This window comes from Vombatus ursinus, unplaced genomic scaffold (assembly GCF_900497805.2).
Source record: "Vombatus ursinus unplaced genomic scaffold, bare-nosed wombat genome assembly UNPS02014941.1, whole genome shotgun sequence".
Lineage (NCBI taxonomy): Eukaryota > Metazoa > Chordata > Mammalia > Diprotodontia > Vombatidae > Vombatus > Vombatus ursinus.
Window position 1 is genome coordinate 7,196,531 of NW_020954719.1, and position 21,321 is coordinate 7,217,851.

At 41.7% G+C, this 21,321-nt stretch overlaps 1 protein-coding gene across 4 annotated transcripts in view; it reads right to left on the minus strand.

Moving 5' to 3' along the window:
• The window catches only part of FMNL3 (formin like 3), an 80,229-nt gene that overhangs the window by 23,874 nt on the left and 35,034 nt on the right, over positions 1-21,321 (minus strand). For all 4 annotated transcript variants that reach the window (XM_027844426.1, XM_027844427.1, XM_027844425.1 and 1 more), the window contains exons 2-4: positions 8,437-8,520; positions 6,427-6,507; positions 6,086-6,162 (exon numbers count right to left, since the gene is read on the minus strand). In XM_027844426.1, the coding sequence (XP_027700227.1) occupies positions 6,086-6,162; positions 6,427-6,507; positions 8,437-8,520 (242 nt within the window). The remainder of the gene's footprint in view (positions 1-6,085; positions 6,163-6,426; positions 6,508-8,436; positions 8,521-21,321) is intronic.

A 21,321-nucleotide genomic window follows, 5' to 3' on the forward strand; every position in this document is an offset into this window, starting at 1 on the left:
ACCAATGCACACAGAAAGCAAGAAACAAAGTAAAAGCAGCTCAGAAATCCATTTTCTGTCCCTTGTGGAACCCTCCCCAAGGTGTGAAGTACTCTCTTGCAGTCCAACTCAGATGCTCCTCCTGCCATTTCATTTTGATTCACCCTTTGATTCACGGGGTACTGACCAGGTTTCTCCTCTTCCCATCCCTGAGTTTTGTTCTCTTGTCCTCAGTACCACCTCACACCTTCTGAGCCCAAAAGACACACAGAAGATAAGATAGAGTCACAGGTCAGCTTCCTGAAATGCTAGTCAGGAAGCCAAAAGCTTGTCTTTGGATTACCACTTCTCTGGGCACAAACCATCCCCGGTCCTGTCTTTTCCAAGGAGCTTCTATGGTACAATGGCAAGATTACTGAATTTGAAGTCCAAAGTTATATTTTGCACTTAACTGGGTATTCAAATCAGTTCTTTCAGGAGCTTTAATTTTAATGTTAAAATGTTCTAATGCTTGAATTTCATTTTGTGACTTTTTCTTCACTTCTTAGAACATTTCTTGGATTTCATCTTGAGAATGGTTAATAAAAAGATCAACAATTTGTAATGGTATCATTAAAGAATCATTCTAGGGGACTTCAACATACATACTGACTCCCTCTCAAACACTCAGCTTCTCCACCTACTCACTTTCCATGAGCTACTCCTCCATTCCATCTCAGCTATACAAAAGATGGTCGTATCCTTGGATCTTGCTATCATTCATAAATCTACCACCTCCATGTTCAAGAATTCTGAAATCCCCTTACTCAACAATAACCTCTCACTCTGCCTCCCCTTATAAAACACCATGTTCTTTGTCTGCACTGGGACCTTCAAGCCCTTGGCCCCTCAATTCTCTCCCAGGCCATCTCCCCTGCACTAGCCACTTCCTCCTCTTTTCCCCATCTTGACCTCTTGGTGAACCAATTCTACTCTATACTGTCCTCCTCTCTTGAATTCCCTGCCCCCTTATCATTGCACCGATTATACCCAGCCAAGCCTCATCCCTGGATTACTCCCACTATTTGTCACCTTTGCTCCTAAACATGTGTTTCTGAATGAAGGTGAAGAAAATCACATAACCATTCTGACTGAGTCCACTACAAATTTATCTTACATATCCTCAAGTGGGCCCTCACTGCTGCTAGGCAATCCTACTATACCTCCCTCATCAGCTCACCATCCCATTCTCCACAGTGGCTCTTCCAAACCTTTGCATCCTTCTTTAAACCTCTCATGGCTCCCCCTCCCCTCACTCTCTCAGCTAAGAATCTTGCTTCATATTTTACAGAAAATAATCAAGACCATTTGCTGTGTACTACTTCTTCCCCCTTCCTCAACTTCTATCACTTGGATGCCTTCCTCCACTCTCTCCTCCTTTACCCCTGTCTCCTTACTCTTTACTAAGGCTAACCCCATCTCCTCCAACAGACAGCCTCCTCTGTCATCCACACTATTATCTATCACTTATTTTCAATCTCTCCCCCTCTACTGGCTAATTCCCTACTGCCTACAAATATGCCCATGTCTCCCTTCCCGCCCAGAACTATCATCCGATAGCTTTTCTGCCTTTTAAGGCTAAATTCTTTGAAAAGGCCATCTACAATAGGTGCCTCCACTTTCTTTCCAACCTCCTCATTCTACCAAAACTGCTCTCTCCAAAGATACCAATGATCCCTTAGTTGCCAAATCCAAAGGCTTTTCCTCAATCCTCATTCTCCTTGACCTCTCTGTAACCCTGGACATTTTTAATAATACTCTCCTCCCTGATCCTCTCTTTTCTCTGGGTTTTCAGGGCAACATTTTCTCCTGGTTCTTTTACTTATCTGACAAACTCTTCTCTGTCTACTTTCCTGGATCCTCATCCATGTCACACCCTCTAACTGTAGTTGTCCCGCAGGATTCTTCTGCTGGGGATCCTTGTCTTGTCTCCCTCTACAGTACTTCACTTGGTGATCTTGTCAGTTCCTTTGGATTTAATTACCATCTCTATGCTGATGATTCTCACATCTCCCTCTCCTGCCCCAATTTTTCCAATGATCTCCTATCTCACATACCCAAGAGACAATTTGAACTAGATGTTTAGTAGCCTTCTTAAACTCAATATGTCAGAAACAGAACTCATTAAATTTCCCCCAACACCTCCCCACCTTGTGTCATCTTCTCTATTACTGTAGAGGGCAACACCATCCTCCCAATCCCCCAGGCTCTCACAACCTGAGAGTCATCCTGGATTCCTCATTATCTCTCACCTCCCATATCCAACCTGTTGCTAATGTTTGTCGATTTCACCTTTGCAGTGCCTTCTGTCCTCTAACATAGCCACCACTCCAGTGCAGGCCCGCATCACCTCACTCACGGACTATTACAATAGCTAGCCGATGGGCTGGCCTGCCTCAAGTCTCTCCCCACTCCAATCCAACCTCCATTCAGCCACTAAAGTGATTTTCTTGAAGCAAATAGGTCTGATCATGTCACCCTCATCCCTCTACTCAAACTCTAGTGGCTACTATCACCTCTAGGATCAAATACAAAATCCTCTGTTTAGCATTCAAAGCACTTCATAACTTAGCCCCCTCCTACCTTTCCAGTGTTTTTACACCTTACTCCCCCACCAAATACTCTTCCACTTGGTGACCCTGTCCCCCTGGCTGTTCCACGAACAAGACACTCCATCTCCCATGCCTTGAAAGCTCTCTCTCCTCCACTCTGACTACTGACTTCCCTGTCTTCTTTTAAGTCCCAACTAAAATCCCATCTTCTATAGGAAGGCTTCCCTAACCCCTCTTAATTCTAAATGCCTTTCCTCTATTAATTATTTCCTATTTATCCTATATATAGCTTGCTTTGTATAGATTTGTTTGCATATTGTCTCCCAAATTAGACTGTAAGCTACTTGAGGACAGGGATTATCTTTTACCATTTTTTGGATCCCTAGCCCTTTGCACAGTGTCTGGCACATGGTAGGAACTTAATGTTTACTGACTGACTGACTGATTAATCTATCATCACAAACATCTTCTACATTTTGAGGCTGTTTCTTTTTAACTTCAATTTCTTCCTTCAATTCTATGAATCATCCCTGGCAGGCGGAGGGCCAGCATATCAAGTATCTCTATGCTCAGCCTCTTTCTGAGAGGCTTTCTCTTGCCAGAAAAGTGTCTCCCTCTCCTATCTTTCTTTCTCTTTCTCCCCCCCCCCCCCCCCCCGCTTAACCCGCCCCCCCCCCCAAGGCTGTAAATATAGATAATCATCAGCATAGAGGTGATACTTAGACCCATGTGAGTGAATGAGGTCATCAAGAGAAAGAAGGGGCCAAGACAGAACACTGGGGACTCTTACAGTTAGGGGGCTTGTTGTAGATGCTGATCCAGCAAAAGAGACGGAGAAAGAATAGTCAAAACAGGTAGGAAGAAAATCAAGAGAGAATAGTATCCTAAAAAGGAGAAATACTTACTGTGTGCTGGGCAGTCTGCTAAATACTGAGAATACAAAAAAGAAACAAGACAATCCTGGACCTCAAGTTGCTTATTTATATTCCAGAAGAGGAAGATAAAGGACAGCTAGGGTTAGAAAGGGGGGAAGGGAGTTCAAGAGCACACACACAGCTGCATTGTTTGCAAATGTCTGAAAAATGGGGTGACAGTCTGGTTCTGGGTTAAATAAGATGAAAATTAACCTACAGGAACCCAGAGTCCTAAAAACAGAATCTACACTCCAGTAGTAGGAAAAGAAATAGGGCCATGGTTTGGAAAAAGGCAAGGAGAAGGCTCTAATATTAGAGCCCAGTATCCCAGAGGCTATAATCCCATGATTTGTATAGTCCTTTCCACCAACTACTGGCAAATCCTGAGTCCAGAAGACAAGCAGATGATTCACAAGAGGTCAAGAGTCATACTGCTATAGCCAAAGCTCCTTTCTAGTCAGGAAGGTTATCAGATAGAAGAAATCGGGGGGGGGGGGGGGAGAGGACATTCACTACTGTATGGCCTTTACCTCTTGTTCATTTGACTACAATGGGAACTTCATAAGAACTACAGGTGAAGCCCTGGACAGGGAAGAGCTCTTCGAAATAATGCAGGCAGTGACAAGCTACTTAATTCTCTGAAGATTTGACAGGATGAGCATGGGGGGCTCATATCTGTAAAAGTTGTCTGCATCTCTTCCAGTGATTAGGCCCAATCAGGAACATCAACATCAAACCCCTTCTCTTTTCACTGCCTGGGTCCTTCCTCCTACCTAATATTAAAAAACTCGCCAAATAAAGATCCCAAGTTTCCCAAAAGCTGTTTTCAATATTTGGTTTGACAGTGTGAGTGGGAAATCACATAGGTAGGACAGCAGCTACCAAGGACAGGAACGTCTCTGGTGGTGTTTCCTGTTACTGCTACAGAGGACAGGTGTCCTGCCTGCTTCCCACCCTCTCTAACCCAACATATATGTAGTGTGGATAAACGAGTGGGTGGCCACCTGCCAACATTCGGCTTGGACAAGAGGCAAAAAGGCATCTGACATCGCTGGGCTTTGCTGTCTACTCTTTCCATTGCTCTTCACAGGAAGTTAGGGAATACAGAGCTGGCAACAGTCCTACTCTAGTCTCCCCTCAGGCCCCAAGTGTGCCCCTTCTCCCCACATATTTGAAGAAAAGCCCAGAATGATCTGAGGCTTGTTACAAATGCTAAGGATAATAGAAATGATTTTTAGCTTTGTTGGAGGGCAAAGAAAATGAGCCTTCAAAGAGGGAATGGGATGGCTATTCAGGGTGGATAGGACAATAATAATGTGTAAAACAGACAAGCATGAAGTCCAAAGGAGGTGACTAGGATGATGGAGGGCCTCACATGTGAGGATCTGATGAAAGAACTGTGAGTGATTAGCCTGGGAAAGATAAGGTTTGGAAGATGTGGAACATTTTACCTGTCTTCAGCACTTTAACAGCTACCTTATAGAATGAGGATTAGACTGTGAGTTGTCCCCAGAGGGAAGAAGCAGGAGCTGTAACAGGCTGAAGTCACAGAGAGGCAAATTTCAGCTTGATATAACAGAAAACTTCCTAACAATTAAGAGCTGTTCAAAAATGGAACCTTGGGAAATAGTGAGCTCCCCCTTTCTGAAGGTCATCAAGCAGGAGGCCCAACGATCTCTTAAGGGTGTTACAGAGGGATTCTACTCAGGTCAATGGCCTCAGACCAAATGGCCTTTCTAGTCTAAGGCTGATTCCTAAATGAGGCTAAGAGTTTGTTCTTGGTCTCTATTTTCTCTCCCTATCTTCAGCTCCACCCCAGGGTTAACTGTTATACATCCTTCCCAATCTAGACTCCCATTAGTTCTGACCCAGTAAAGCTGTGCACTTTTCCACCTCACCCTCACTAAAACAATCACTCTGTGCATTCTCATTATTTCCAGGCTCCCTCTCCTATCTTCTCATGGGCTTGAGAAGCCCAAACTTAGCTCAGTGCCCACGTACCAATCCAATGATTTAACAGAACAGAGTCTAGAAGCCTAGAAGCCAGAGCCTCTCCCCACTCTGGAGGGAGAGTTTTCCTGGGTCTGAAATATAACCTCGCTTTAGGAGGGTTAGCTCTGTCAAATAGGGGATCTGCTTTCTCAGAATCCTCCTGGAGCACACACAGCCCTTAGGTTTCTAGGCCCTGAATAGCCAAGAGCTAGGCCACAGCTTCCAGCCCAGTGGAAATGAACTTTCCCTGAGGCTTCTCTGGATTTCCCTTGACTCAAGCCTTGCCTCCACCCCACAGGAAAAACTTCAGTCTCTGTTGCTGTGGGAATTTTTTAAACACAAAGCTACAGGAAGAAGACCCCAAGAAAGGCCTCAGCTTGCCAGTATTATCTAGTCATCAGCTGGCAGAGCTGACGGGGAAAGAAGCCAGAAAATGAACAGCCTGTAACCATAAGGAGTCCAGAGCAAAAAACCATGACAGGAACAGGCCCATTCTTCCGTGCAGAGGTTGGAGGAGGGATTGATGAGCCAGTTCTAAGTGAACAATAACATTCATCCACCTGCAACAGCCAGCCCTGCTTGTGGACAATGAGGACCAGTCCAACTTACCCAATGTAATTAGTCCGAAGAGAGATCTCTAGCTCCCTCAGCACTTTGGTCGACTCTTGGACTCTCCTCCTGAACTTCTACAAACATCAAATTCTCAGTCATTCCCAGAGAACCTCACCCTAAATTTGTAGAACAAAAGCAATGCAGGAAGCACAGCATTCCAGGGCTACAGCTTAAGGTGATTCTTAAAATATAAGAGCATTTCAATTCCTCTTCCTTAGAGGCAGATCAATCCCCCGCAATCCCACCCCCATTTCTAAATGAAAATGTTCTTTTAACTGTATAAGATCACTGGGGGCACAAAAACTAAAACCCAAAACTCCGCATAAAAAGTACATCACCTTCCGCGTCACACTGGGGTCCAGGAAGCTCTGCAGTTTCTGGATATAAGTGTGAGGAGGATTCTTCACCTGAAACCGCTCCTGCAAGGGCAGCGCACAACACAGCAGTCACAGTATTCATTGTGGGAATCATCACTCATATTCCCCATTCTCTAGTCTTCTTCCTCTCCCTTTCTCATGCCACATTTGCCCTAAAATGTTGTTTCCCCTTTCCCATCGATATACCCCTTTATGCAAACTGTTCATGCTATTGCAGAAGACGAGCCTCTGAAAGCCTTTTTCATCCTTGATCTCTAACACTGAGGTGCCAAACCAAAAACATTAAGACATTTGTCTAGTACAATTCTCTACACACATGGGAGCTCAATCAACATTGCTGAGTGACTGACAATAAAGTTTGTATGAATTCCTAATGTTTTCAAGGCCAGCCTATATCTGAGGGACAGAGAAAAACGGGGCTTAGTTTGCAAATATCTCATCTCCTGAACCAGCCTTCCAGGTTCTGAAACCTGAGGAAGGAGCCTGATCTTCTTATTTTGAGGATCCAAGGAGGGACTATACCTGCCACTACATCTCTCCTTTGCTTAGTTTCATATGATCGATCGATCGATCTATCGATCTCACTTTATGTTGTACTTCAAAGCTCAGAAAGTGCTTTCCACACCACATCTCTGTTCAGTAGGTTATGGAGTATTCTTACCCCTTTCTGGAAGTCATTTATAAGTCATTTGTTCCAATTTCCTCCTTCTGGTGGTTCCTCCTATTGGTTCTAATTCTTCCTTACAACATGACTAATGTGAAAATATTTTTAATAGGAACGTGTATGTACAGCCTATATCAGATTGTGCACTGTCTTGAGGAGGGAGGTGGGAAGGGAGGGGAGAAAAATTTAAAACTTAAATGCTTAAATCAAAATAAATTAATAAAAAAAAATGAAAAAAAAAAGTCATTTGTTCCAAGTCACCCACAGGTAGTAAAAATGAGAGCCAGAATTTGGACCCAAGTCTCCCGATTCTGAGTATTGTGCTTAGAACACAGTGCTTCCTCATATACATGTCAAAGAAATCCCAAATGACTAAGGAGAAATAACACCTTCTAGAAGGCAACTGCAAAAATCATATTCTCACACTATTCAGTACTAGTCAAATCCTTAACAATCTTGGACAAATTTGGGTCTCCTCACTATGAAATGTGAAGAACTAGGAAAGAACAATGAAGATAATTAGCATTAGAAAAAAAGGACTTATAACTATGAGAAATGTGTAAAAGAACTGAGCTTATTTGAACTGGAGATAATTAACACTGAGGAATAGCCATTCAGTAAGGAAGGGAATCATGACCAGGTTTTCTCCATATTTCCTCAGAGCAGAAGAAATTGATTTTTAACCAAAGCACAGGGCTAACCCTGTCATAAAGAATTTCTGGACCTGGAAGGTGCTAAGACACAGAGGCAGGAGACTTGACAGGGCATAAAGAATATTCCCTATATCAGAGAGGTTAACAATTAGACCTAGCAAAAGTCATAGATAATACTGCCTGAAGGCAGAGTAAGGGATAAAATACCATTTGGAAGATCCTGTCAATTCCAAGGAGTCAGTTATGAGTCAAACCCTATTCCCCTACCTTGGAAAAGACTCAGGAGTTGGCTCTGACCTAGGAATTCCCTGTGCTACCAACCTGAGTGTTGTGTTATTTTAGCTGAAAAAGTTCAATCTGTCTAGACCTGACTATATTCCTTGCCTCCAATAAATTGCCCCCTAGGTCACTGCTTTTCTGGAGAAATCAAGAAAAACAGAAGTCGCTGTGGAAACTGAAAAGCAATTTTGCCACTTGGCTAGACTCCTATCCTAAGTGTCCTACTCGAACATGAATGATATGCTCCAGAAGCTAGGTCAAGTAATGTCTGATGTTTCAGGAATGGATTCTTCAAGGGACTGGAGCAGCAAACCTGCCTGGCTGGCACATGTGATGCTCCTTTCCTCTCTTTCCTGTTTTTGCTGACCCCAGTACCTGATCACAGATGAGGTCCCACTTCTTCTCATTGTCATACTGTCTTAAGAGACGGGCCTTGTCTGGAGGCAGATTCATGGAGCTCTGAAAAAAAAAGAAATGAGTCCGCGATTGTTAAGGCACAATAACTGGATGGAAAACAGACCACACCACCTGTTTTGTGTTCCTGGGTCCCTTGACTTTGCCTCACTGCACTCTGGGGGATGGGAGTGGGGCAAGCAGAAGAAGAAGGTCCGTGAACCTGTCATTTTTCACTAGTACAGGGAACTAATGGAGAGGAAACCCCCTCTATCAATGCAGCCTGACAGCTCTTCTCCAAGTCTTGGAGTCTTGAGTCTTGGAAAGTTGCCTGAGAGCGTCAGGGACGTCCCAGGTCACACATCCAGAATGTAGCAGATAAGAGATTTCTGACTCTAAGGCAGCCTTCTCTACCATGCGATGCTATCTGCAAAGACATTTCACTAACAAAAGAGAGAGGCCCAAATAATCTAAGCTTCAAAGGCTAGAAAGGTCTGATGAACTGCTGTCTATTTTCTACTACTTTCCCCTTTTTCCTGTTAGGTCTTCTTGGTAGGCTTTAGGGGAGAAAAGGGGAAAGAGTCATGTGGAGTAAAACGATCTGGCTGCCCATGCCCTGAGCTTCCAGAAATCATACTAGGTCTAAGGATTTCTGTAAACTAACTTTCTCTATTGGAAAAGTAACTCCAGTCCCCCACTTCACTTTTGCCTACATTCCCTTGCTAATTGTCTGTACTCCACTTTGGGTCATTTCTGCTCCAGATCAGACCCCCTCTGCTTGGAAGTCTCATTTGGCACTAGACATGCATTAAGGTGCCCTAACAGTTCTGTTCTCCTTCAGTCAACTAGAAACTCCTAATTGCCATTTTCCTCAAGTAGGTGTTTCCTGTATCAATGAAATCATGAGTTCAGTCCCTACCCCATACTAATTGTTAACATAAAGCACATGTGCTAATTTTATTAATTTGGCACCAACATTCCCTTGTATTTGACCCAAATTTTGTTGTCTTTATGTTATGGTTGTCATTGTTCTTTTAGTTCTCCTTTATTCATCCTCTTCACTTCTTACAAGTCTTTCCATGTTTCTCTGAATTCTTCATACTCATTATTCCTTACAGACTATTACAACCACACAGTACGATTTGTTCAGTCTTTCCCTAATTGTTGGACATACACTGTTACCACAAATGATGCTATCAATATTCTTGTCCATTTTGGTGTTTTTCCTTGTCACTGACTTCCTTGGGACCATATCTTTATTTTCCCTATATATTTATATTCAGAGAGTCCCCAATTTTACAAATTAGTTCTTGCCTATCTAATCAATTATACCCCGTTGCTGCATTAACCTTTGTAAAGTCTTAAAGCTCCAATTATGTCACACTCATACTCAAAAATCTTCAAGAGTTCCCCACTGTCTCTCCCAGTCAGCCTCAAAGCCCTCTCAAAATATGCCTCCAACCTATTTTATCAGACTACTCTCCCACTACATGCCTGCAAACACCTGATGTGACAGTCAGGCAGTGTTCTCGAGCAAGCCTAATACTTTCTCCCTAAAACTTTATCAGGCTTTTCCTTCCACCCATCCTTCAAGGTTCATCTTAAATGATTTCTCTTTGAGAAATTTGGAACTATGCTCAAAGGGCAATAAAAATGTGCATACCCTTTGACCCAGCAATACCACTTCTAGGGCTGTATCCCAAAGAGATCATACAAATGGGAAAAGAATCCCCATGTACAAAAATATTTATAGCAGCTCTTTTTGTGGTGGCAAAGAATTGGAAATTGAGAGAATGCCCATCAATTGGGGAATGGCTGAACAAGTTGTGGTATATGAATGTAATGGAATACTGTTGTGCTATAAGAAATGATGAGCAGACGGACTTCAGAAAGACTTGTATAGACTGATGCTGAGTGAAGTGAGCAGAACTAGGAGAAAGGTGTACAAAATAACAGCCACATTGTGTGACGACTAATATTGATAGACTTAGCCCTTCTCAGCAACACAAGGATCTAAGATATCTCCAAAGGCCTCATGATGGAAAATGCTATCCACATCCAAAGAAAGAACTATGGAGTTTGAATGCAGATTGAAGCATAATATTTGCTATTTTTTTCTTCTGTTTTGTTTTGTTTTCTCTTTCTTGTGGTTCTTCTATTGGTTCTAATTCTCCCCTACAACATGACTAATGTGAAAATATGTTTAATAGGAATGTATATGTATAGCCTATATCAGATTACACACCTCTTGGAGAGGGAGGCGGGGAGGGAGGGGGAGAAAAACTTAAAACTCAAAAGCTTATGGAAGTGATTATTGATAAACCAAAATAAATTTCAAAAAAAGAAATGATGAAGCGGACATTTTCAAAGAAACCTAGGAAGACTTGTATGAAATGATGCAGAGTGAAGTGAAAGGAAGCAGAACAATTTGTAAACAAAGACAAAATTGTAAAGACAAACAACTTTGAAAGACTTGGGAATTCTGATGCACACAATGACCAATTACTGTTCCAAAGAACTCATGATAAAATACATTCTTCTACCTCCACATAGAGAAGTGATGGACTCAGAGTGCAAGTTAAAACTTTTTTTTTTAGAAAAAAAAAAAAAAAAGATTTCTCCTTCATGAATGTGCCCTTCTTCCAAACAAAATTTAACCTCTTCCTCTAAGCTCTCGTACTACTTCACCTATATTTCTTATGGCACTTATCACACATCTTATATTGTATTTACTGTATATACCTGATAATCCAAGAGTTTGTGAACTCGTCAAGGCAGACCTACTTATCTTTGTATAACTCATAGTACCTGGCAGAGGGCCTTGAACATAGAAGGCACTCAAATGCACACACAACAACATACTCACAATTGCTGAACTGAAAAGTTTATCTGTATGTCAGCTGTTTGGGACTCAGAAACACAGGAACAGTATTATATGTGACATTTGGGGTACCAGAACAACTTATAAAATCCTTTTATTATAACACATAGTATACCTGTGTGGAAGCATATTTTTGGAGCCTTTTTAATTCAGTGGATAATATTAAGAAAAAATTTTCTCCAGCTTAACCTTTCCCAGACTTTTCCTTTTGGAAAAAGAAGAATAGAAGGTCAAAACCAAAGGTCAAATCGAAAACAAAACTAATGCCTCCGGAAAATGGATTAAAGGTGATAAAACGTAAAACAAGTACTTTTTGTCTAATTAAGGTCATTGCATTCTCTATCTCATGAAGTCACTGGGGACAGGGTATTGGTCATAGAGAGGAAGCCCTTTCAATCCTTAAGAACAGTAATCTGGCAAAGAATTGAGTACTCTTAGGAGAAGATTAAGTGACTATCATTCTATTCGATGCAGTTGAATGGAACCCCCAAAGCTGTATTTTAACCTATCCATGACCTTTTCTTTATTTAACATTTCTATAAATGTTACTTCAAATTGCCTTGTCATAGAAAGATGTTCAAAAGCATAGGGGACTATGTCAGTTTGGACTTTTCGCTCTCTAAGTTAGAGATGCTTCAATTTAGAATAATGTTAAATTAGTAAAACTTTCTGGCAGATTGAACCTATAACACTGAATACAGTATTAATATTTTTTTCTTCAACACCTGAAATACATATTGTACTAATAGTTCTATATAGCAGCTGTAGTTTGGAAAAGGAAAAATTTTTATATCTTGAAGATAACATCTTTCCCTCTTACCATTCTGCCTCTCCCCCGCCCTTGCTAAGTGAAAGGTGTTAATAGTTCTCTCCCTATTATATGACTTATGGAGCCTAAACAGTTAAATAAAATTTCCAACTGAGTGAAACTGGGGAGTAGCTGGAAAATGGAAATAGAATGGGCAACTACCTACAAACTAACAACTTTTCAAATTAAGGACTAATGATAGAAAGATATGGTTGGATAACAGAATAGATGGGATAGAGAAAGAAGCCTGAATATGGGACCTCATCATATGAAATCCAAAAATTAAAGCAGAGTCCTTCAAGAATTAAGTTTCCATTCCAATATAGGTAGCAACTGATTTGATGCCAATAGAAACAAACAAATCAACACTAAAAACAGTGAAGTTTTGACCCAGGCTTCCGCATGATCCCAGAGTCATAGAATTCTAGAACTGAAAAAACCCAGATGGAGAAAGATGAGGTTTTTCCTCTCCTAAATACATTACTAAAGCAATAGAAGGGAGCAGCTGACAGTAAAGCATAATAAAGTCTGGAATGGGGGTTAGATGGGCAGAATGAGTAAAATAAAACTATTTTATTGAATTTACTTATTTTTATTGTATCTTATTTATTTTAGTAAAGTGCTAAGTATTCAAATACAAAAATAAAGATAGTATCTGCCTTCAAGGAGCTTATGTTCTAACGGGAGACACAACACATAAGGAAATACCAGTGGGGGGGGGGCATTTTGATCAGGAAAGTACAGGGATGATGACTGGGGCCACAGTTAGGGAACAGAATGACTCACCTTATCCAGGAAAAATGGCAGAGTTGATTTGCTAATGGTTCATTGCTCTACACCTAGAGCAACCTGAGAAGGGAAGAGTAAGAGCTGGAGAGGAGGGAGTGAAGCATGATCAGTCAATCTAGTATTTGTTAAGTACTTAATATATGGAAGGCATTGTACTAAGAGCGTGGAGATGTAAAGAAAAGAAAAACCTGGTCCCTAACTTCAAGAACCTCACATTCTAATGGGGGAAGCAACATGTAAGCAACTAGGTCCACACAAGACACAGAAAGAGTAGATAGAAGGTAATCTCAGGGGTAATACACAAGCAGTAGGGAAGGCTGGGAAAGCTTCTGTAGAAGGCAGAACATAAACTGAATAGTGAAGGAAGTCAGAGAAACCACAAGGCAGAGGTAAAGAGGGAGAACATTCCATGCAGAAGGAACAACCAGTGAAAAGACACTGGCTGTGTCGTGTGTGTGTGTGTGTGTGTGTGTCTGCATGTGCACACACGTGTACACGTACACACACATGTGTTTGTAAGGAATAAAGTATAAGAAGTCTGGAAAGATAGGAAGAGAACAGCTTATGAAAGGCTTTAAAGGTTAAACAGAGCATTTTCTATTTTATCCTGAAGGGTAATAAGGAGCTGCTGGAGTTTACTGAATCAGGGCAGAAGAGAGGGGTGAGTTGTGGAGTGACATGGTCAGACCTGAGCTTCAGGAAAATCACTTTGGCAACTGAGTGGAGGATGGACAGCAGTGGGGAGATTTGAGGTGGGGAGACCAACCAGAAGGCTACTACAATAGTGCAGAAAGGAGGTGATAAGGACTTAAACTAGGGTGGTGGCTGCTATGAGCAGAGAGAAGGGAATATGTGAGAGATGTTATGAAATTGGAAATGACAAGACTTAGCAAAAGACTAAAATTGTGGGATGAGTCAGAACGAGGAGTCAAGGATGACACTGAGGTTGCAACGATGGACAACTGGCTAGGAAAATGGTGGTTCCCTTGCAGTAATAGGGAAATTTGGGGGAGGGAAATGTTTGGGGGAAAGATAATGAATTCTGATTTTGGACGTGTTGAGTATGAGATGTCGACAACCCTGGAAAAGAGCAAGCTGAATTCTCAGCTTCAGGAAATTATATTGCCCACATCTTAGTGGTGAGGTGGGGTGTGTCACTCTGGAAGAAGAATATTCTTAAACCAAAGGGAGGGAATGTTAGCACTATAATTAGAGAAGTTCCATGGAAACATAGGGACCAAGTACAATATATTGTGAACAATTATGCCTGGAGGCATGCAGAGGCAGTATTAACTGGGACACTTGAGAAGGATGGGTAGAGGGATGGGGGGGGTACTGCTGTCAGTAAATAACAAGCCTAGCTTAGAATTGTTTTTAGCATTACTTCTTAGTTTATCTTTTGCCCTGGTTCAAATTCATTTGCATGCTAAACCAGAGAATATCTTAACAATGTCTAACTCAGACAAAGAAAGAGAAAGGGTAAAAAAGAAAAGGCAACCTTAGCTGAAGGGCATTCTGCTTAGATTTTGTTAGCTGGGTGTAATGGCTATGACTAAACATCTTTCAGCCCACCCTTATCATAGAGAAGCTGTCCACTACACCCCAGAAGACTAGACCAAAGATAGCCACTGCCTAAAGCTGGCAGAAGGAACAATCCCCAACAGAGATGATGCAGCCACCAGCCATTTATACCCAGATACCTAATATATGGCACATACTGGAACTGCATGCAAATAATACTGATAAACAGATGACTACTATACACACACACATATAATACATATATATATTTATATCATATATACAAATGACATGGCACCTATAACATGACATTAAACTAGAGATACAAATCTCAACACAGTACAAAATATGATATAAAAGTTGTATTTTTGACCAAGTACATGTGTATATAAATACATACACACATACATATATATGTATGTTGTTGGTGTTGTTGTTCAGTCATTTTTCAGTCATGTCTGACACTTCATGACCCCATTTGGGGTTTTCTTGGTAAAGATACTGGAGTGGTTTGTCATTCCCCTTTCCAGCTTATTTTATAGATGAGGAAACTGAGGCAAATAGGATTAAATGACTTGCCCAGAGTCACACAGCTAATCTGAGGCTAGATTTGAACTCAGGAAGATGAGTCTTCATGACTCTTTGTGCCACCTAGCTGCCTATGTGTATATACATATATATATACATATATATATATATATACACACACATACACATATATATACACATATATATATACACACACACATATATACACATACATACACACACACACATATATATATCTTACATATAAAAACATACAACATGCACCAGAGCAATAATACATGCATAATATTGTATATTAGCATAGGAAGCAATGAGTTTAACACAGCAATAAAAGTATGCTGCATAACAAACATAATCTGCACACAGCTCATCAGTAGCAGAGCTGAGACTAGGCCCCATGTTTCCTGACTCTCGATCTAATGCTCTTCCAACTAACCCGTGAACATATCTTGAGTATATATCATAGCCATCTGGCTATTACCCGTAAAGCTAAGCTATGAAAATAGGTTTCCACTGACTTCAAGGGGTTGGTAAGAGGGGGAGGAGTACATCTGCACCCTTGTGGTGGTCATCACTTCCTGGCTATACTAGGAAGATGTCTTCTCTCTGGCCACTGTGACACCAGCTGGGTCACTTTATACCTTTTTGAGCATCAGGCCACTTTACAACTCAGGTGAGAAGGTGAGAACGTGTGTTCTGTCCCAACTGGGTTTTATTCATGTAGCAAAGCCAGTCACTATGGAAGCCCTGAGTCTAAGTGTATGGAAGAAATGAAGCATGGGATCCCATCAAGTTTTGGTTCCTCAGGAATTAAGGGAACACAGAATGGGGGAAATGTGTGATGGGTGCCAGGAGTGCGAGTCAGCCAAGGCCACAAGCTGTCCTGTTCTCAGTCTTTCCTCTGGGTTCTTGCCAAACTAAAGGATTTTCACTTTGAAAAGTCTGGAAGCAGACACCTGCCCTATATTTTGTGTCTTCAGTGCTGAAATGTAATAGGGAAGGAAGCAATTAGAAACCCCACATACACATTCCCACCCCACAAGGGGTGACAAAAAGGACACCGCATTTGAGGTCACAAGATTTGAGTGGAAATTCTAACTCTTTGTGATTTCTAGGGAGTTACAAACTTTGAGCCTCAATTTCCTCATCTGTTAAATGGAGATAATATACTTATACCACACCAGTCTCACAGGACTGTTAGTGTAGTAAAGCACTTCATAAACCATAAAGCACTAAATAAATGTGAGGTGGTGCTCTTAATCTTGCAAGAACTGAGTCACTGAATGGAGCACCTACTTAAGGAAATCAGCAGTACTAAGCCTCTAAGGAGACAACCTCTAAATTAGTCATGTCTCAATCTTTGGTCAATTAGTCTGCCTAGGGGCAGCTAGGTGGTGCAGTGGATAGAGTACAGGCCGTGGAGTAAGGAGGAGCTGAGTTCAAATCCAGCTTCAGAAAACTTGACACTAGTCGTGTGATACTGGGCAAGTCACTTAACCCCATTGCCTAGCCCCCCCCCCAAAAAAAAGAAAGAAAGAAAGAAAAGAAAGAAAAAAGATGTTCTGCCAGTCACCTGTGTTGGGTGTGACCCTGGGCAAGTCACTTAACTTCTGTCTGCCTCAGTTTCATCACCTGTAAAATGGGGGTAGTAGAAGCACCTTTCTCCCAGGGCTGTTGTAAAGATCAAATGAGATAACGTCTACAAAGCACTTTGGCGACCTTAAAGCACTATATTAATGCTAGTTATTATTATCGCTATTATTATTAATATTAAGCCCTGCAGAGATATCCACACCAATTGTTTGCTTATCGTCTCCCTAGGATTTGATCAAAACATTTAGTAAAACTGAGTGCCACAATCTTGAAGATGGAAACTCTAGTAAGGAAGTGAGGGAGAAAGGCAATAGTCAAAACGGTCAGAACAGAAAAATGGGTAGGAAGGGAAAGAAAATCAAATTGGAAACAGAACGGATAAGAAAATTGGGGGGGAGAAAGTCCCTAATGCTACTTACACACATATGCAGTCTATAATAAGGAAGAAGCAGAAATGGTGCCGATGCTCTGGATAAAAGTCTAAAATTGATATTCCACCTTAGTCACAGATCAGCGCAGAGCAGGTATTAGCCTAATCTAAGGCCAAACCTCTTAAGAACATGGGGTTTTGAGTGAGAGATTCTGGGTTTGAATCCCTAGCTTTGTACCATTTTAAAATCAGAGGTCCCCAGTTCAGATCCCAACTCTGCTCCTTTTCTATCCGTGTGACTTTGGACCGGACACTTCACCTCTCATCTGTAAAATGGGGAGTTTAGCCTAACAACCTCTAAAGCTCCCCCCTAAACTCTAAATCTATGTGATCTTATGATCTGTGGTCAGAAGATCTTAGCCTTATGTTCCTCATTGCTGCTCCATCACAAAATAGAAGGGTTGAGGTTTCTCCAAGGATTTAGTCTCTGCTTTGACTTTATCTACTTCCCTGAGCTGGGACACGAAAAATCCAAACAGATAATAGAAACAAGAATTTATTTTTTTAAAGGGCTTCTGGTTTAGGTTTACACCAATCATGGTAATCCCAGGAATGGAGGCAAAAGCGGCAAATCTTAAAAGGAAAGGAAGAAAATGTTCAAAAACTTTCCCAGTGAGGCGGTTTGGGAGGCTTTGAGAAAGGCCCAGGAAGTGGGCTTATTTTGAGCAAATCATACATTTAGCAGAAGTCATCTAATCCAACCTCTTTATTTCAGAGATGAAAGTACTAAGGCCCAAAGAAGGGAACTGATTTACCAAAGTTACATAAGTGGCAAAGCCAGGATTCAAATCCAGGTGCTCTGACCTCAAGTCCAGCACCTTGAGACCAATCTTAAGATAAAGGCCTGAATATAAAATGCTGTTTTGCTGTAGGTAACCACTTCTTTAGCTCCTTCTCCACTCCTCCAAATATTCCTGTCTCTGAAATTTCCCACCAGTACTGCTGTAGTCCCCCTAAAGGAAAGTTCCCCTGCAGCCTGGTTCAGCTTTCCATCCAAGGGAACTAAGCCTAGAACTCCCCAGGAGATGAAACAGGAAGGACATTGTTCTAAGTACCATATGTTTTTCTTAATGCTACTGAGTCATTGGCAAAATGCCACTACAATATAAATCAACTATATCTTCTGTGACCATCAGAACTGGCCATGTCCTTAGCAGAACCAGGCAAACCCTATAGCCCAGGTCAGTGGCTGGCTGGTGCCACCAAATGGGTAATTCCAGACACCAGAGCCCACTCCCAGACTCCAATGGAAGAGGTGGGAGAGTCTCAAATACCCTTAATATGTCTCTACTTATAGTAAGGCCGGGCCCATTTGGCCATTGTTCTCAATGAGTTAAGTCCCTCCCTGAACCAACCCTAGAGATGGCAGGATGCTCAATTCATGTTGCCCTGCTTCCCCTCTGAGGCCACAGCCAGTCCTGATGCAGTAGCAGCTCCCAGACAATGAGGGTTATTTTCAGCCAGTGACTTTAACACAAGCCAGCTGGCTTGTATGCTGGGCGGGAGTCCTCCTCCACCCAGCCCTCCCAGAGGGCTCATAGCCCACACTACTGCCTTCACTGTTTGTTTATCTTGTTGTTTCAGCTTAGCTCCTCCTAACTCCAAAATAAGACGCAATTCTGTGTGATAAAGAAGTTTGATCAAAGGTAAAGAGCCAAAATTTTATGTCCAAACATAAAAGGCATGTTTCCCCCCTAAAACACCCACATTTTTCTCCAGCCTATAGGCAGTAACTGCCGACAGTGGGAGTGTTGGGAGGACTGAGCTTATTGACTGGGTGATCTCCAGGCAGTCCGACTCTGTGGTCAACTATGACGACAAAGCACACCAAAGCTGCTTTTTCTGCCTTTCCCCTTACTACCCAACCCCCACCTCTGGAGTTTGAGTTTAGAGAAGAGAATCTGAGACAGACAGTCCTGGAATGAGACTGAGTCAATTACTAAAAGCCTTTGGGAGAACTATATCCTGTGGCAGAAAGGAAATAGCAGGAACAGCTAATGACACTTGGCCAGAGGTAGATCCAGCCCCTGGCTTACTGTAGGGAGGATGGAAGCAGGGCACTGTGAGTCTCATCAGCCAGCTTTCCCCAGACCAAAAGACTTTAGAAAGTGAAGAAGTAGCAGGCAGCAATTTCCAAAAGGGTTTACACTCAGGACACTCTTTGTGGCTATCTCAAGCTGCCACTATGGGCACACAACTCTTCTGTATGCCCAACACATTCACAAGACCTAAGGAAGTAGCCACACTGGGGCCCCTTCATGGAAGGAAGAGTTTCTCTGTCAGCAAGACTTCCAAGCTTATAGGAAAATACTCAAGGCATTCTCTGATCAAAGTTATTTGAAAAAATGGATGACTCCTTGACTGGAACACTGATAGTTAATCAACACAATCCTGGATCATGGCTTTCCAGAGTGAAACCTCGGTATCTGGGTCCTAAATGTTAATCAACAGTCACTTCCAGTGGGATCAAAGCCCATATCAATGTGGTCATATTGGATTTGTGACCCAAATATTTATCTTGTTGAGCAGTTACTGCACAAGTCACCAAGAAATCTGGGAGAAAAAAAAATGGATCCATTTGGGTGACTGCTCCATTATCAGGATCTTCCAATAGAATCTGAAAAAGACAAGGGAAAAGAGATGCCTTCTATATGAAAAAATACTTGCCCAGAAAGCCAAAGACTTTCCCAGAAAACTGGGTTTTTGTTAGGACTGTAGGCAAATGATAACCACTCTGAGCTTTAGAATCTTTATTCTTGCCTCCTTGTTTTACCAATGCTCTCTCAGCCCTAACATTCAACAGGTCTGTGATTTCTCTACGGTAAGCGAGGAGCAAAGCAATATGGTTCAGCTCATTGCTATATCACACTCTGCTCTTGAGGGAGAGTTGAGCTTCCTCTGCCCCTCTCAGGAATTCTAAGCAGGAAGAGTAAAGGGGACAAGAACAAACCAATTGCTACTTCTAGACAATGCAAAGGAACACCACATGGGGAAATGGCGCTGGCCAGTGCTACAAGTTTAGGGGAGACACAAAGTAAATATAAAATAGAAGCGAAAACAAGACAGAATTACTTTAGATTCTTGTAGCACTTGATGCTCACAAAGTGCTTTCAGCTACTTTTTCATTAAGTCCAACCTCAGATGAGTGATGCCTAAACCCTGACTTATCATCTGCATGGGATCCCGATTTTCCCCAACAATCTCTTCCAGAACAGCCAGCAGTATCAGCCCTGCTTGGGCCTGTCAACAACCAATAATCTCAGTTATGGAAAAAGTTGGTTAGTTCTTCCAAACTCACAAGGCTCAGCAGACCAGCCACTGCAGGACCATGTTCTGCTTGCTGGTTTCCCAACCCAGTGATGCCTCAGACTGGTGGTTAACCAGACCAAGGCACGCTCCTAGTTACTCACAATGGAAACAAATCATCTGAGGAGAACTAAACTCTTAAAGTCTTTGTGGCAAGAACCTTAGATTTTCTCTTTCTAAAACATATTGATCCATGGAAACAGGTTTAACATGATCGCACATGTATAACCTATATCAGATTGCTTGCCATCTTCGGGAAGAAGGGGAGGGAGAGAAGGAGAAAAATGTGCAACTCAAAATCTTATAAAAAAGAATGTTGAAAACTATCTTTACATGTAATTGGAAAAAAATAAAATACTATTTACCAAAAAAAAGTATTGATCCATTCTGTTTTAATACAATAGATACTACCCAAAGAACACTCAAACAATACCCCTAGTTACCCAAAAACAATTAAGTAAAATTGCCTAATATGATAGTGTAGATAGTAAAAATTATATCATTTTCCAATTTTGTAGTTTATTAATTGTTAAGAAAAAGGAAGGTCGTGTGCTTTAAATCTGAAAGAATGGTACTGATGTTACCTATTGTTGCCTCTTAGTGTTGACTTTACTTACACTTCTGTAGTAACAGAGTATATTGTTCTTTAGGCTCTAGCCTTGAGATTCCATGTCATCTCATTAAAAGTTTTCCCACATATCTCAGAATTCTTCCTATTTGTTGTTCCCCATGTAGTAATTTTCCACCACATTTATATACCAGTTTACTTGGCCATTCCCTGTGAACCTTACATTGCCCCACTGGCCAGCCAGTGTTCTCTCTTTCCCCAAGGAGTTGTAGTAGTCCTACATAGGGGACCCTAACAAGAAGAAAGACCACTTGGAGGATACACTGGCTCTGGTGTTGCATTATTAAAGTGTTTGGTCATTGGCAAGAGGTGATTGAACATTTAGTCACCTTTGATTCCTTCTTTTCATTCATTTATTCAAT